At 39.7% G+C, this 17,078-nt stretch overlaps 1 protein-coding gene across 4 annotated transcripts; it reads left to right on the forward strand.

The window, feature by feature from the left end:
* Window positions 1–237: 237 nt before the first annotated feature.
* Window positions 238–12,356, forward strand: LOC125552646 (kinesin-like protein KIN-UA). Of its 4 annotated transcripts, XM_048716271.1 has the most exons (20): window positions 239–525; window positions 911–1,011; window positions 1,119–1,241; window positions 1,944–2,129; window positions 3,037–3,258; window positions 3,351–3,504; window positions 3,598–3,747; window positions 4,689–4,777; window positions 5,264–5,476; window positions 5,809–5,943; window positions 6,054–6,233; window positions 9,479–9,592; window positions 9,723–9,848; window positions 9,926–10,055; window positions 10,146–10,238; window positions 10,474–10,599; window positions 10,987–11,112; window positions 11,346–11,489; window positions 11,811–11,939; window positions 12,056–12,356. In XM_048716271.1, exons 1-20 carry the CDS (start codon window positions 375–377, stop codon window positions 12,196–12,198), a joined length of 2,835 nt encoding a protein of 944 aa, XP_048572228.1. In that variant the 5' UTR covers window positions 239–374; the 3' UTR covers window positions 12,199–12,356. The 4 variants fall into 4 exon arrangements, with proteins under 4 accessions (XP_048572229.1, XP_048572230.1, XP_048572228.1 ...); XM_048716272.1 differs by lacking the exon at window positions 5,809–5,943 and having other exon boundaries at window positions 238–525; XM_048716273.1 differs by lacking the exons at window positions 5,809–5,943; window positions 6,054–6,233 and having other exon boundaries at window positions 238–525.
* Window positions 12,357–17,078: the final 4,722 nt, after the last annotated feature.

Genomic DNA, 17,078 nt, shown 5'->3' on the forward strand with positions numbered 1-17,078 from the left:
CAAATTCATTCTATTCTATCTCAGAAACTGAACATCAATATGTAACCATTCCATTCTTGTGAATTGCCCCTATCAAACACAAGGATGAAACCAACTCATTCCAGTGGAATGGAATCATGACATTCCATTCCACTTCGTTTTTGAACGAAACACACCCTAAATAATTCAAATCGAGGGTTGGAGGGGGGGGGGGGGGGGGGGGGCAAAAGCCACTCTCCAATCTCCATTTTCCTTTCCCTCCATCGTCGTGCGCGCCTCAACTCAAACACCACAAAGCCCCCTTCAATCCCCTCCTCCTGTTTCTCCCTCTCCCCGCCGCCTCCCGAAACCCCCGGCCCCCGCGCCGCCGCCCCAATCGCTTTGCCCCGCGATCGATGGCGACCGGCTCCGGCGCCGGGCGGGCGTCGGTGCGGCCCGTCGACAGGCCCCGCGGCACCAGCACCGCGCGCTCCAAGTCGGTCGCCCCGCGCCGCCCGCCCTCCCCGGCCCGCGCGCGCCCTGCCGCCGACCACGACCCCACCGCCGGTAAGCCTCGGCTCCCTCCCCGGATGCATCGGCGTAAGCGCGCGCGCGTGGCTAGGGGCTTCACTGTTCCTTTTGCCGGTTTCTGAGGGATGTTTTCGTTGCGACATCGAACTGTCTTTATTTACTTAGAGCTGAAATGGGACGGGGATGATATTTGCAACGGAGTGACGCGCATCGCAGCATCAGCGGCTCGCTATTTTGCCAATAAACCGCTGTTGCCTGAATATATGTGCTTATTCCCGTCAGGTTTTCAGCCAGTATTCTACGGTAACAATATGATAAATACAGTGATGGCGCCGCAGCATTAGCATTATCGTTTGCAAATTTTAAGGGGTTTTTGGGTACTAACTATGTTTCGAGAACTCATAAAGGATGTGTTTCTCAGACTTGTGCAGAGTAAGAGTTGCGCTAAGGATCCGGCCGAAGAACGCGGATGAATTAGCTCAGGGCGCCGACTTCGATACTTGTGTTGAGTTGCAGGCCGAGGTTTAGCCCATTCTCCATCCTATTTTTCTCTCCGCGCTTCATTATTAGCAATCATCATCACATTGGGCAAAGCTTTTCATATCGTTTGCTGGTCTTGTTGTCTGCAGTGTAAGAAACTGAAGCTCAAGAAAAATAACTGGGCTTCTGAGTCCTACCAGTTTGATGAGATATTTGGTGAAAATTCTTCACAAAAGCGTATATATGAGGTCGTCGCAAAGCCTGTAGTTGAGGCAAGTCATGTATTTCAATATCTTCTTTAACATGCATCATATAATTAATCATGAGCAACATAATATTGCAGTTGTTTATATTTGTTAATGTTTAAGTACCTGCACTAACTTTGTATAATTTGGAGCACTGATAGTAAGTTTTCAGGCTCCTTTTCTTGAAATAAAAAAGATATACATAAATCTCTTAGATACCCTATGATAGTTATTACTCCCTCTGATCCAAAATAAGTGTCGTGGTTTTAGTTCAAATTTGAACTAAAACTTATTTTGGATCGGAGGGAGTACTAGTTTTTTGTGGCTCAATGCAGATTAGTTGCTCCTATAGTCTGGTTTGGCTTACCTTTGATGCTAAGAATTATTTTGCTAATGTTACAACGATTTGATATGTCGCTTTGTATTAGTTGCTTCTGAGTTAAAATACATGTTTTTGCTGCCAAATTAGAATTTTGTTTCTGCAGCCATGTTTTGAACTTATTACATCTCTTCATTCCATCTTTCATTGAATGTTGATGGAATCTATTTCGCCAACTGTACTAGTATTTCACAACAATTGATTGCTAGATAGTAGCTGACTTCCCAAAAAAAAAAAACCTTTGTCACTTAACAATCTACTTTTACTAATCATTTCACTCAGACGTTATTAGACATGAAGTCATCTATCTATCTTGACCTGAGAAAATATAGAATCGTAAACCTTTGCAGAGTGTATTAGAAGGATATAACGGGACAGTGATGGCTTACGGTCAAACAGGTACCGGCAAGACATACACAGTTGGTCAGCTTGGAAAAGAAGATCCTTCTGAACGTGGTATAATGGTCAGGGCGTTGGAGCATATCCTTTCTAGCATGTCTTTGGAGACTGATAGCATGGCTGTATCATATCTTCAGGTTCAATTTACGCTTACCAACCTTACTTCTCTTGTACATATTTCACCATTTCATATCAGTGGATAATTTATTTTTGCATTGATAGATAAATAGTTTTCAATTTCTAGACCATGTAAACCTTGTATGATTATTACCACACATACATTGAGTTGCATGTTTAGTTAATTGGGTTTGAATTGATTACTGATAGCATGAGTTTTGCAAACTGACCTTTTGACTTTAAAGACATCCTACAGGTAGGTGTGGCTCTTGGATCAAGAATGACCATTTATGTGATTACTATGACACATAGTCAATTTTAATAAATAATGGAATGGCATGAGTTTTGCAAGCTGACCATATGAGTTTAAAGGCATATGCGTAATAATATATTACATGAAATAGGGTATGTATAACAACATGATTTTGGCTATTTTCACTAGTTTAGCTCCTGTCTCCACCTATCAATAAGGCAAGACAAACACAAAGTATCGTGCTACAATGAATTACATGACATGAACGAGATGAACCGTTGTATACTGTGTTTTTGTACCTGATGTAGATTGTTGATAGTTGTATATCCTTGACTCCACTACAAATCTGACATCAGATTTCTGACCATGGCAAATCGAGCGTTTTTTATGGCAACTTGTGTTTGTCGAGGATGGGAAGCATGACAAATCCAATTCAGTTATTTTTTTGCCAGGAAATTGCCGTGCTCGTAAATTAAATTTGCCATAAAAAACGTTCGCTTTGCTATGCTTAAAAATCTGACGTCTGATTTTTAGCATTACTGATATCCTTTTATATGATGTGTGACAGAAAGTAAGCGAACTAGTAGCAGATGTTTTGAATCCTTGATCCAGTAGCGCTTTCATTATTTTTATTTATGTTGTCATACTTATGCCTTTGTTCACTTGATTTGTAGCTATACTTGGAATCTGTTCAAGATTTACTGGCCCCAGAGAAGACTAATATTCCAATAGTTGAGGATTCAAAAACCGGTGAAGTTTCATTGCCAGGTGCTGCGATAGTTGAAATCAAAGATCTTGAACATGTTTTTCAACTTCTGCAAATTGGTGAGACGAATCGTCATGCTGCTAATACGAAGATGAACACTGAGTCATCTCGCAGTCACGCTATTCTAATTGTATGTTGGTAAATCGCTATATCATTAGTGCAAGATCTTTTTTAAGTTCTATAACTAAATGATTTTTTATGCAAATTTGTTGTTGTTTTCAGATTCATCTACAGAGAAGTTTAAAAATAAAAGAAGAAAATACTGTCTCTATCCCTAGTGACGCAGAACATACTCTTCCCGGTGATTTACCACTTGTTCTGAAAAGCAAACTATTGATTGTGGACCTTGCTGGATCAGAACGAATTGATAAATCTGGTAAAACTCACTTTTCGATCTTTAATTTTTTTATTATTAAATAGTGCAAACATCTTTATACTTCCATTGCACTCATTGTTGTGATTCTCTCAGGAAGTGAAGGGCACATGATTGAAGAAGCCAAGTTCATTAATCTTTCGTTATCTTCTCTGGGAAAGTGCATTAATGCACTAGCAGAAAATAGTTCTCATATACCAACAAGAGATTCAAAGCTTACAAGGATGCTTCGTGATTCATTTGGAGGTGCCAATCTCTGTTATTTTCTTACTCTTTCATGACATTTTTCTTCATACTTAACAATGTTTGCTAAATCTCTGGACTGTGCACTTACATGTCTCAAGCTCAAATACCTACAACATGCCTTGTGTACTAACTAGCCGAACAAAACAAGTACTCCCTCTGTAAACTTTTATAAGAGCGTTTAGATCACTAAAGTAGTGATCTAAATACTCTTATATTTGTTTACAGAGGGAGTAGCAGATAATTATATCACATTTCTACAATTAGATACCTGGAATTGGTGCCATACCTGACCTTTATATCGAACAATGAATAGCGCGGAAAACAATGTGGATAAACATGTTAATGTAACATATCTGCTAATCAAATCATGTTAGATGTAGTTCAATGTCTTTATCTTCCTTCGGGGAGACGCAAAAGCTTTGATAGAAGGGGGAGTTATAGTATAAGCCTATGATCTAGGCCAACCCTCCCAGGCTCCCACACACTACAACCCAACAATTACACGGCATCTCACTCAGCCGGCACTCCGGCAGTAGCAACTGAACATTGGCAGTACCTGCAACTGCCTAGTCTCTAGCTCGAGCCTTGATTGTTTCCAAGTAGTTCAACGTCTTCATAAGCAGTGTCACAACTTGGAACATACCAGGCCATAATTGTCAGAATAGAAAACGAGCAGTTCAGAGTAGAGGGTTTTCCAAGGCATGAGAAGTTAATAATGTTAAATAAGTTCTTGTGAATTTGGTATTTTCTGAAACAATATCATATGGAGACTGTACTACAAGGTATGAACGGCTGGTTCATAGTTAATTAGTAGAATAATAAAATTGTGCTGGAAGCAATTGCCACAGTTTAGAATATTTTTAGGGGGTCACATTGTTACTTTCTTCTTGCCATACTATTAAGCATGCAATTTACCTGCTCGATCCTACAATTGTTTGCAGGAACTGCTAGGACTTCCCTTGTTGTGACAATAGGTCCATCTGCAAGGCATTACTCAGAAACTTCAAGCACAGTTTTGTTCGGCAAAAGAGTAAGTTCAGTTTCGCTCATATTTGCCTTTCTAACATGACGTCTGCCTTTCTCTTCTAGGGAAGTTAATCTTTGATAGTTTAGGTTAGGTCAGCGTTGTCCTCCTCACTAGACATATTGTGGTTTTCTAATATTTAAATTTCAGTTAGTCACAGAGCATTATGTTTAGCCGCATACTTGGCTTACATAACACGCTTTCTTGCACATTGAGCTGGCCATCCCAATTGCTTCAATCATATAAATTGCTATAGTGAAATTAGGCGTCGTTAAATTTGGTCACAGTGCACAGGTGCGTCATATTAGAGCCTTAGTTCATGAGATGGACTAATCCACTTCTTGTTCTTTGTTCTCTCCTCTTCAAAAACCTCCCTGGACTATTTAAGACTGGAATTTGGCGCTTGTTCAGAGAGATTGTTGTATTGCTTCATCTTGTTTCCTTTTGCTTGCACTTGTAAACTGTACAAAGTACTTCATTTGTGATTTTCAGGCTATGAAAATAGTGAACACAATAAGGTTAAAGGAGGAAGTTGATTATGAAACCCTATATAAGAAAGTTGAAGACGAGGTTGATCATCTCACATCGGAGATGGAGAGGCAGCAAAAGCTCAGACAGAGGGAGAAAATGCAGTTGGAGAAAAGGTTGAAAGAGTCGGAGGCATTCTTGCATGACTTAAAAATGACCTCTACCATGCAAATAGAGGTATACTATGTTCTTTTCATTATATATATTCTTTATCTTTACTGTTTTTTTACACAGCAATTATCTACCTGAAATCCAGTGCAGGTTACTTTGATTATTATACAGCCATCTTATTTTCCTTTTCCTAAATAAACTATGACCCACTACTTCCTACAGCATATGAATTCACAATAGGGCTCTGCGTTGTTGTAGTTTCTTCCAAAAAAAACAGCTCTGCATTTATCTGTGCTTTCTGGAAAATGGTTGGCTGTGAACATTCAAGAACAGCCTCTTTCAGTTCAAAAGCAACTTGTTTTAGAGAGCTAAATGTAACAAGTGATTTTCTTACCCAGAATCTGGAGAAGGAAAAACATCAATTTGAATATGCAATCAAAAGATTGATGCAGGAGCTAGAAGAGAAAGAAGGCCAAAATAATGTTTTATCTGAGAAAATTGTTCATTTAGAAACATCACTAAACGAAAAGAAGGTAGCTCTTCTGTGCCACCTTGTTTCATACTATGATCGTGTACTAACATTGCGATGCAAAATTCCTTTCCAATAAGTTTGCTGATCTAACGCAAAATTTGTTGATAGTAGCAACAACAGCTTGAGAGCTTTTCAACGACGCAAATTCTTTCTGAGACGACAAAAGCCCATGAGAAGAAAGTGGGAGAATTACTGAGGCAGCTTGAGGAAGAAAAATCTCGTTCTGCTAGTATGAAGGGCCACTTTAACGTTCTAGAACAGCAACTGAGTGATGCTCAGAGTTCTGCCCAGGTATATTTTCAGAATTTAGAAATTCAGCCATGACAAGTTTTTGCTTGGATACAGTGTGCTATAATTCTCTTCCCGTCAGGGGCGGACCCAGGACAAAAACGTCAGGGTCTCCACATGTACATCAGTCCTCATCTCTTATAACTAATAATAAATATGTTTATTGATTAACTAATGTTTTACCAAATGACTAACAAGATTAGACTAGTCTTGAAAAGTTTGTTGAGCTCCCAGTACAAGACTTGTGTTTCCTGCATGAATTGAAGTGTGTTAGGAGATCTGCTGCCTTTTTCAGATCTAGCTAAGTTCAAGTTATCTTGCAATATCAATTTAAAGCTCATGCTTTTTGTTATTTAAAATGGCATACTAGACCGCGTAATTGACCCCATAGACTCTCTTGATGTGCATGCTTGGAATAACAACCACAAGAAACAATACTCCCTGCCGTGAGTCAAAGTGGTCCTTGCATGGACATTAAAATATTTTTTAAAATGGTTCAATCTTTGTAGCGACCAGACCTCAAACAGTCTGATCTCTGTGCTCCGGTGTCATCCTTGGATCAGTAATGCTGACACCACACAGTATTCGGAGGATTTATAACAGAGTAGCAATCACACACTTATTACATTGAGTGTCTCCATAGAGAACTTATTACAATAAATATGGCTTAAGGCCATCTAATAACGATACAGCGGAAGGCTTGGAAGATAAGTGAGTCCACCAACTCCAACGGCATCACTGAGTATAGAACCACGGCCTAAAAACTCCTTAATCGTCGTCTGAAAAGTCTGCAACATTAACGTTGCAGCCCGAAACGGGTCAGCACATGGAATATGCTGGCAATGTAACACATAGAGAGTAATGGAATGAAACAGCTATACTATATGCATATTTGGCTGGTGGAAAGCTCTATGGTTACAGTTTTGCGTAAAGCCAATTTTTCCCTACTACAAAGGAATAAATTTAATTACTATCATGGTGGTTGTTAAACATTGAGAATGGTTGACAGCATTCTCAATCCCAATTAAGCATCATCATTAAACAAAACCCAACAAAATTAACTTAGAGTAACATGTTGAGATTCACATGATAATCCAGGTACTAGATACTCAAGATGTCCATAACCGGGGACACGGCTAACCATGATTAGTTTATTACACTCTGCAGAGGTTTGCGCACTTTTCCCCACAAGACTCGATCGCCTCCGTTTGGTTTCTCGCACTACATGGTGTTTGAGAAGACGGATGACCGAGACATAGTCTTTCAGAAGCGCTAGCACCTTACAATCGGGTAGACCGTACCACCTACATCCCCTACATCTGCTAGTCTACCACTGTAAGAGTTCGCACGACTTAGTCAACTATGCTAGAGCCCATAATAGCTTGTGGCTGCACACGAAAATTTCTAGTATGAATAGTCTCATGATCCCCTTGAGCCTGGGTGGCGGTCCAAAAGAAAACAGGCAAGTCCTGGAATACCCAGGTGCTCAGTCCACCCGGATGTGTGTTTAAGTTGCCACCTTAGATAAACCATTAATTAACAAACTCACATCTGTCATGGATATCACTCACTCAATCCACGTCTACTAGCATAGCATGGCATAATAAGCAAACGTAGAAGTAACTCCCAAAGGTTTGATAATAAACAGGTAATAGGTACTACCTCATCTACTTCCCATCCCACAATTTAATTAGATCCTAATCATGCAATGTGTGAGGATTGATCTAATGCAATAAAACTGGGTAGTAGGAAAGGTATGATCAAAGTGTTACTTGCCTTGCTGATGATCCGCGAAACCTAGCGATTCGAAGTAACAAGCGGCGCACTCCGGGTACTCTATCGTAAACAAACAAACAAGCATACAATAAGTACTCATCTAATGCACAGGTAAAACTCAAATAAGAGATCTTAACCAGAAGGTTCAACTTAAGAACTCCGGTTTGCAAAAAGAATCAAATCGAACGAAGCAACGAAAGTCAAACGGCGAAAGAAAACAACTTCGTTCTACTAATCTGAATCTAGGGCAAATTTTACAGTAGCAAAAACTTGTTTAAGTTGGTTAAACGGATAGAGGGTTTCGAGACGAAACTCTAGGCGCTTGAATCGCCTGATTCCGATAAACGAGCGAAAAGTTATACTAAAAAGAAAATCGGATCAGGAATCGCGATCAGAAAAATCGCGGATTTAATCCGAGAAAAAGAAAAACGACGAACATTCGCTAGGACGAACGAACGGACGAACGCTCGCTATTCAAATAAACCGGAAAAACCGATCTATTTAAAAAAACTGAATCTAAAAAAAACTAACGGAAAAACCGGACGATTTTTCTAAAGAAAAAAAAACGGCATGGAAAACGAGGCGGCGGCGGACCTCGGGCGGCGTGCGGCGGCGTCCGGCGGCGGGGCGGCGTGCGGCGGCGGCGGCGTCCGGCGGCGTCCGGCGGCGGCGGCGGGGCGGCGGCGGCTTGGGGCGGCTGGGGCTGGCTAGGGGTTTCGGTTGGGCCTCCCCCGACTATATATAGCCTAATGGGCCGGGAGTCCTAGTCGGACTAGGCCCTTGGTCGGTTCGTTTTTTTTAAATAATTACGTGCAGAAGAAAAATAAAAAGAAATACTAAACGGACTCCAAAAATTCCGAAATAAATTTTCACGGGCTTCTAAAATCAAGCCGCACAAGGTGAACATTTATTTGGGCCTAAATGCAATTTTAAAAAAACGCACATTTTTCCTAAGTTCAAATAAAATAACGAAAAACTCCGAAATAAAATCTTATTTGATTTTATTATTAAATCCTCAATATTTCTTTATTTTGGGAAAGTCATTTTATTCCCTCTCTCATATTTTTGTAATAGAAATAATTGATGATAAAATAAATAAAATCAAATGATCCTATTCTCAAAATTTGAGAAAACTCAAATATGAAAATAATGAATTCCCCAACTCTCTCCGTGGGTCCTTGAGTTGCGTAGAAATTCTAAGATCAAAACCAATCACAAATAAAATATGATATGCAATGATGATCTAATGTATAACATTCCAAATTGAAAATTTGGGATGTTACAATCTTATATGCATTTATTCTCTCTGATACTTTGTCCAGTGGCTATGCTACAACATATCCTTGCAGCAAGTCAAACCATTATTTTAAAATAGTATAAATGTACAGTAAGGCAAAGACTTGGTGTGCAGCAAGTGAAAGCATTAATTTTCTAGAGAAATCTTTAATAAAGTAATCCCATGATTCTTCCAGTTCCAGGAAAATACGGCCCGTGAGTTGAAAAGAGACCTATCTAAAGTCACTGAAATATTTACCAATCAAGTACACTCACTAGAAGGAAGAATCAGTCAACTCATGTCAGAGAAGGTATGGGAAACCCAGGATAGTTCTTCTCTATGTAACATTTTTCGTTTCTTCAAAAAATATGTCTGTTCAGTTTTTTCAAAATTACAAAATATCTCTAAAAAAGTATTTATTTTCCCACAATTTCTTGTAGGAATTGATGTATAAAGAATTGAAATCTGCACAAGCAAATGTGCAAGATGAAGCAAGGCGTAGGCAGAGCCTTGAGGCTGAAGTTGTAAGGTTGAAACGATCTAAGACTGATAATTGTGCTGAAGAGGTACCATTCTTTTATTATAACTCAGAGGTCCTCATTCTTGTTTTATAATCACACTTATGTACATTTCTCTTTGACAGTCTAAAACATTATGTGGTATGGTTAGATCAGGATCTGGATTAGGTAGTGAGGCATTTATGTCTAAATCAGGGAATTTTAAAGAGACCCTAGCAAGTCAGAGAGGTACCATTTCAAAGATATTTGAAGAAGGTATTTTTACATGGAAGAATACCAGTGCAGCTGTTTTTCTTTCTTGGGATACCATCTCTTGATTTTGATTTTGTTCCAATTGGCATTCAGTTGGTCTTCCAAATGTCCTGGCTCTGCTGAAGTCTGAAGAGCTAGAGGTTCAGATTCATGCTGTCAAAGTGGTTGCTAATCTTGCTGCTGAAGGTCTGACGGTTACCATTCTCTATGTATAAAAAACTGTTGCTGTATGCATTTGCACAGTTTTCTAGTTTAGAATTTTGTTATTTATTGAAGTAGCATGGGCTACCCTCCCCCTACCTTTTACAAGAAAGGCTATCATAATCTGAATCTCATATTTATCTCGCTTTTAATATTTTGTTTTTTCCTCAAGAAATCATGAAAAGATTTTTTTTTCCATGTCCTTCAATTTGTGCTGCAGATATTAACCAGGAAAAAATCGTCGAGGAAGGAGGGTTGGATGCACTTCTGTCACTCCTGGAAACATCAGAAAATACCACAATTCATCGAGCCACTGCTGGTGCCATTGCTAACTTGGCAATGAATGGTACTTAATCTATTCCCATTGCGTATAATTCTTTTTTCCCAAACAGATTATTAATTAGATTGCTGGCTCACTGCTCTTCTGATATTAGTACCATGGCAAATGGTTGTTAATACCTGTCTGTTTAACTGTTTGTTGGAGTGTCACTCCCACCACCCCACCCGTACCAATAAACAGATGTGCTCACAAATTTATTCCAAACTTCTTAGTCTTGTTTTGTAGCCAGCTAAACTACCTCGTAGTTTCTAGCTCTTGCGTTATGTAATGTTATGTATTTGAATTTTATCTCCATTACGGAGAATGTTCCAATCAAAATTAATACATCGTCGCTTATAGAGCCTGAAGTGACCGTAACTTATTTCATTACCATTCTAATCTTTGTTTTTGCAGTTTCAAACCAGGCACTTATAATGAACAAAGGAGGAGCTCAACTATTAGCAAATATTGCATCCAAAACTGATGATCCTCAAACTATGCGGATGGTAGCTGGTGCAATTGCCAACTTATGTGGAAATGGTACTGATTCATATAGTTACGATATCCAGTATGTTTTGAATAGTATTCAGTTTATCTAAATTTATTCTATTGAACCTGGAATCTAACATGAGATGAACCTGAGCCATCACAATTTTTATTCGCAATAAACGTCTCCCAAATTGATCGACCGTAAACAAATACCAGAGTAACATTCCTGGCCATGTCTAACAAATGAAAACATGTGACTTATTCTATATGTGTTTTTTTCCCAGAAAAGTGGCACGCAATGTTGAAACAAGATGGTGGAATAAAAGCGCTCCTGGGAATGTTTCAAACTGGACATACCGATGTCATAGCTCAGATAGCACGAGGACTAGCGAACTTTGCAAAATGTGAATCCCGAGTAATAAGCCAAGGTTTGTGATCTGTTCATATTGAGCTCAGTATGGTTGCATTAATTATTAGCTTTAAGTGTAGAACTATACCAACAAAAGGAAAATCAAAGCAAAGAAAATTGTTAGCACTCACATACTAATATGTTATGACCTAACAATTATATCCATTCATAGTTCACAACCTTCTGATGTCACATCTGCTTCATTGGATATTATGGAAAAACACCTGTGCCGTCTTCTCTGAAGATATATGCAGACTTGAACATATCAAACTCGTGTACTAGAACACTTGTTGTTTGTGAAGATTCAATCAATGATATTGTGGTATGCTACTCAAAATAGGTCACAAGAAAGGGAGATCCCTTCTCATTGAAGATGGCGTCCTTAGTTGGATCATGGCCAATTCAACCATGTTTCCTCCTTCAACGCGAAGACATATAGAGCTAGCATTCTGCCATCTAGCTCAAAATGGTACGTAGCACTGGGGCTCACCTTTTACCTTTGTGCTTTGTATTAGCTGGGTCCTTAATGGAGATTGTCGATGTTGTACGCCATGTGATATCAAGTGTCTGCACTCACTTTTGCAGTGGAAAACTCCCGTGATATCATCATAACTGGAGGGATTAAGGAGCTCCTTCGCATATCAAGAGAGTCTTCAAGAGACGACGCCCGTACCCTGGCGAAAAAAGCACTAAATTCGAACCCAGCTTTCTTGAAGGAGATACAATGATTCTCATTTTCATATTTACACTTGACACATGATGTACCAGTCATACTTAGCTTGAGTAGCTGGATACTATTACTAGGGTCTAGGTATTGAAATCTATAGAAAACATTTGATCAAGCTATTATTCTAAGTGGTAAATGCATTTTTTTTATTCGGCGATCTATTCTTGTGGCTTGATGGACCTCTTGCATCAACTCCGATGCAGCTAGAAAACACACAAGCATTGTTTCAGGAGCAACTTTTATCATTGTTACCTGGTTTCATCAGATCCAATGACTAGGGTGGTTAGGTGTGCTTGGTTCGAGGGGGGGGGGGGGGGGGGGGGGGGGGTAGGGTGGTTATGACTATCCACAAGCACTGAATAGAGATAGCCTTTATTTCTGTTTGGTTGGGTGGCTAAGGTTAGCCCAATTTTTGTCTGTTTTGAAGGATGAAACATAATTGGGGATAGCCATTGGAGTGTTTGGTTTGAGGGGTGAGATTACCTCCTTAATTTGGAATTTTTCAGTATAAGGCGATCAAATATGGTATGTACAATAATAACTAAACATCATACCACATCAATCCAAACTCATCAATCAATGGTATAAAGTAAACTTGAACTTCATTACATATCCATGACTTTTCCTCAAATGCGTGGAGCTTGATTTTGGAGGAATATTTGAATAATCTGGTTGATCCCGAACCAAATGGGTGGCATTCGTCTGAAGAACAACTATTCCAGTCCTAGGAAGGGATGGCACACCACCTTAAGGGCACTCTAGTGATAAAAACATGACTAAAATGTCATCGGTGTTAACATTCTACAGAAATGAGAAAATATGAGATTGTCTCGGCGCCGAGAGAATGATGAGATTCAGCAAGTAATTCAGCGTCTTCTTTGTTTTATAAGAATGTCGGCTTTGAAGAAGAAGAAAAATGAAATATAAACAATTGGGCTGGTTGTAATCTATCAACTTGAATTCGTCTTCTTGCTCTAGCATTCGAAAGAGTTTTGAGATTAGGGACAAAGATGCATTGGGACTTTTGGAGAGTCGAGTTTAATTTTCTCCAAAAAAGGTAAAGAATATCCACGTCCTATCTTTGGTCCAACCCTAAAAGTAGCTTCAATTTTCCCCAGAAATCTCTTGCTCTAGCCAGACTATTCAGCTTGTTCCAGGGCAGATATTTCTATGCTTTGGTCATCAGGATGAGTGCCAATTTTCTGCATCGGTTTTGATGGACCCGGGTATTGATCTAAGGGTGTGTTCAGTTGAGCCGTGGATTCTGAAAAATCTGTTGTGGGCCATGAGAAAACTGTTGTGAGCTGAGAACTATGAAATTTTTGAAAATTGTTTGGTTGGAACGACTGTGAAACTCTAGATTCAGTAGAAATTATGTAATGCCTCTCGAGGCTCAAAGAATGTTTATATTGCTAATTGATCGTAAAGCAATGATTTGTACATTGGTTGGTAATTCAATGATCATTTTGGAAGGAAAAATTATGACAATATAAACAATTAATTCAACAATGCATATGTATAGATCATATCAATTGAGAGCCATATGCCGTAATCTTTCCTACTTATAAAGGTTGGAGTTGGTGGTGAGTTCACATGTGGGACCACTAACCTTCAACGATGAAACAAATGCACTCAGACCAACAACCTTCATCAATACAAAGTGAGGTATAATGACCAAGAAACAGAGGAATTTACCCCTACAAGGGGGCTCCGGCAAGGAGACCCCTTGTCACCTTATTTATTTCTTATGTGTGTAGAGGGTTTTATCTAGTGCTTTGGCTCATAAAGAGGAGGTTTGTGGCATTGAAGGTGTTTGGGTGTGCAGAAAATTCACCATCAGTCTCTCATTTACTATTTGCTAATGATTCCCTAATTCTTATGAGAGCGGATATGAATAATACAACCTCATTGAGACAGGTATTGGATGAATATTGTGCAAGTTTTGGACAATTGGTGAGTGAATGGAAGTGTAGTATCTTCTTTAGCCAAATGTGAATGTGGATATCAAAGCTCAGGTCTGTGCAGAACTGAACATATTGACAGAAGCTATCTCTGACACATATCTTGGTCTTCCATCTATGGTGGGTTTGGACCGGAGTGATAGTTTCTCTCATCTCGTTGAAAGAGTTGTGGATAGACTTAAAGGTTGGAAGGAAAAATTGTTGTCCTTAGGAGGAAATGAAATTCTTTTGAAAGCAATTATCCAATCTATCCCAGTTTATGCCATGGTTGTTTTTAAAATTCCAAAGAAAATATCTAAAGAAATCACAGATGCAATGGCGGCCTTTTGTTTGGGGGGGGGGGGGGGGTACAGAGGAAGAGAAGAAAATGCACTGGCTAGCTTGGTGGAGGATGTGCCTTCCAAAAGATAAAGGAGGTATGGGGTTTCAGGGCCACCATGCTTTTAGTTTAGCCATGCTAGCGAAACAAAGTTGGCGAATGATAACGCATCTGGACACTCTTTGTGCTACTGTCTTAAGAGCAAAATACTTTCCTGATGGAAATATTTTAAAGGCAGGACCAAAAAAGGGATCATCTTTTACGTGGTAGAGTATCATCGATGGTCTGCAAACATTCAGGAAAGGCCACATTTGGAGAGTTGATTCCGGTGAGAAAATAAATATCTGGGAGCACCACTGGGTACCTTCGAGTCCAACAAGGATGATCCAGACAAGGAAAGGGAACGTGTTACTAAGAACAGTGAATGAGTTGATTAATCCCAATACAGGAACCTGGGATGTGGAACTTATCAGGATTATTTTCCTTCCAATTGTTGCTGAAATAATTTTGAGAATTCCTCTATCAGTGCATCTAAACGAGGATTTTGTAGCATGGCATAAGACCAAATCGCACTCATTTTCTATTCGGTCAGCCTACTACTCAGTATGGGAACACCAGTTTGGTTCAAAAATTATTAGTAGTGAAGGGACCTCAAATGTTAATCCTGTTTGGTCGGCTATGTGGAAGTTGGAAGTCCCTAGTAAGATAAAATTATTCATCTGGCGAGCTCTTAAAGGTGTTATTCCTGGTATGGCAGTTCTCGCTTCTAGGCATATTAAAGTCTCAGCAGAATGTCCTATTTGTCGTTCTGGCCTGAAGATATTCGCCATTTATTGTTTACTTGTACACGCGCTCGACAAGTTTGGAAGGCACTTGGCCTTAATACAGTTATTGATCAAGCTTTGGCAGTGGATCTTTCGGGATCTGTAGTTTTGGAAGAAATCCTACGATGGCCACACAGGAAGTCGCCGGTGTTAGGACAGCTAGGCTTGCAAGAAACAGTGGTTGTGGCCTCATAGTGCATATGGAGGAAAAGGAGAGAAGCAAGGAAAGGCGAGAACGTCAAACAACCTCTTAGCTCAGCTTTCGCTATCCAAGCACTAACATCAGACTATGCAGAGAAGTCTCCTCAGGAGCAGGCGAGAAGAGTTGGCTAGGCGAAACCACTTATTGGTACTTACAAGGTAAACACTGATGCATCTTTCTTTGAAGATGGTACAAGATCAATGGCTGCTGTTGTGCGTAATAGTCGTGGGGAAGCAGTTGTCGGTGCTGCAGAGATTTTCAGTTATGCCTCAGGTGTTGCGTCTGCAGAAGCAATGTCACTTTACCTTGGTCTTCAACTAGTTCGTGATATTGGATGCTCAAAAATCATCGTGGAGTCAAACTGTTTAGGGCTCGTTATCGTTTGCAACGGAGGTTCAGAGATATTGGCATCGTATACTACTATTTTATATGATGCTTTCCAACTTGCACATGAGATATCGTTGATTCAGTTCCGTCATTGCCCCGGGGAAGCAAATAAGTTGGCACATGTTTTAGCGAGACATGCTTATGACTCAATAGAAATGATTTGATGGGATGATGTTCCGCCTAATTTTCTATTACCTCATGTACTGAATGATGTAACACTCTCAAGTTTGCAATAAAGTGCCAAGAGACTTCCTTTCAACACTTAACAAATGCAGAAATGCAACTCCAACTCAAAATAATGCTCTTGTTTTTAGTTTCTTCCTAACCAATCTCTCCCATTTCTATATCATAGAATTATGGGAGTGAACAAATTGCAATTCCAAAACGAAGATAGCCATTGTCCTATGTTTCAACATTCGAAATGTTGTGTCTTCCAATGATCGCTTAAGATTCTCCAACGCCCGCCGTATGATTTTTCATATTTTTTTTTGTTCTTTTTAATTGTAAACTGAGTGTAAAGGCAGCATGAGACAATATTTTGATGACTTCCTAAGCCAGTGACTGAACTCCTCACGGGCATTGTGCTAGTATTATAAAAGACTTGGACCACACAAGCATATGATGTAGCAAACCTATCTTTTGCAAAAAGAAAGCATCGACTATCATTGCAACTATTGAAATATTTTTCATTCAACTTGCTATCACGAATGAAACTACGCAAGCCATGCAAGGAATGATGATACCATTTTCTGTTGAAATAACCTAGCATCTTCAAAGAGGATGGTGGAAGTGCTGCCGGCTGAGGTACAAGGCGGCAATGTTTCAACAAGGCATTGGGCGCTATGCGGGTGTTGCGACAGAGCAGCAACACGAGATAAGAGCCGCACGCATAATGACTAACAGGCAAGGGGATTTCTCTGTGCGCTTTGACCAAACAATTCGAGGGGGAGAGGGCATCCAACGGCTGAAGGAAGACAGATCGAACAGCTCTGGAGGTGCCCAGCTACATCCTCCCAGACTCATTTGGTTGGCTAAAGTTGGTTGAAAAAGAACAACCAAACGAACCCTAAGGTAATCTACCGCACGACACACACCCAAACTACCAGAATTAATTCAACCAAAGAAATAACTAAGGAAACTGAAGCAGGGCAAACAAATTCAGAAATAAACACTAGAACCAAAGCCAGC

This window comes from Triticum urartu, chromosome 4, assembly GCF_003073215.2.
Source record: "Triticum urartu cultivar G1812 chromosome 4, Tu2.1, whole genome shotgun sequence".
NCBI lineage: Eukaryota > Viridiplantae > Streptophyta > Magnoliopsida > Poales > Poaceae > Triticum > Triticum urartu.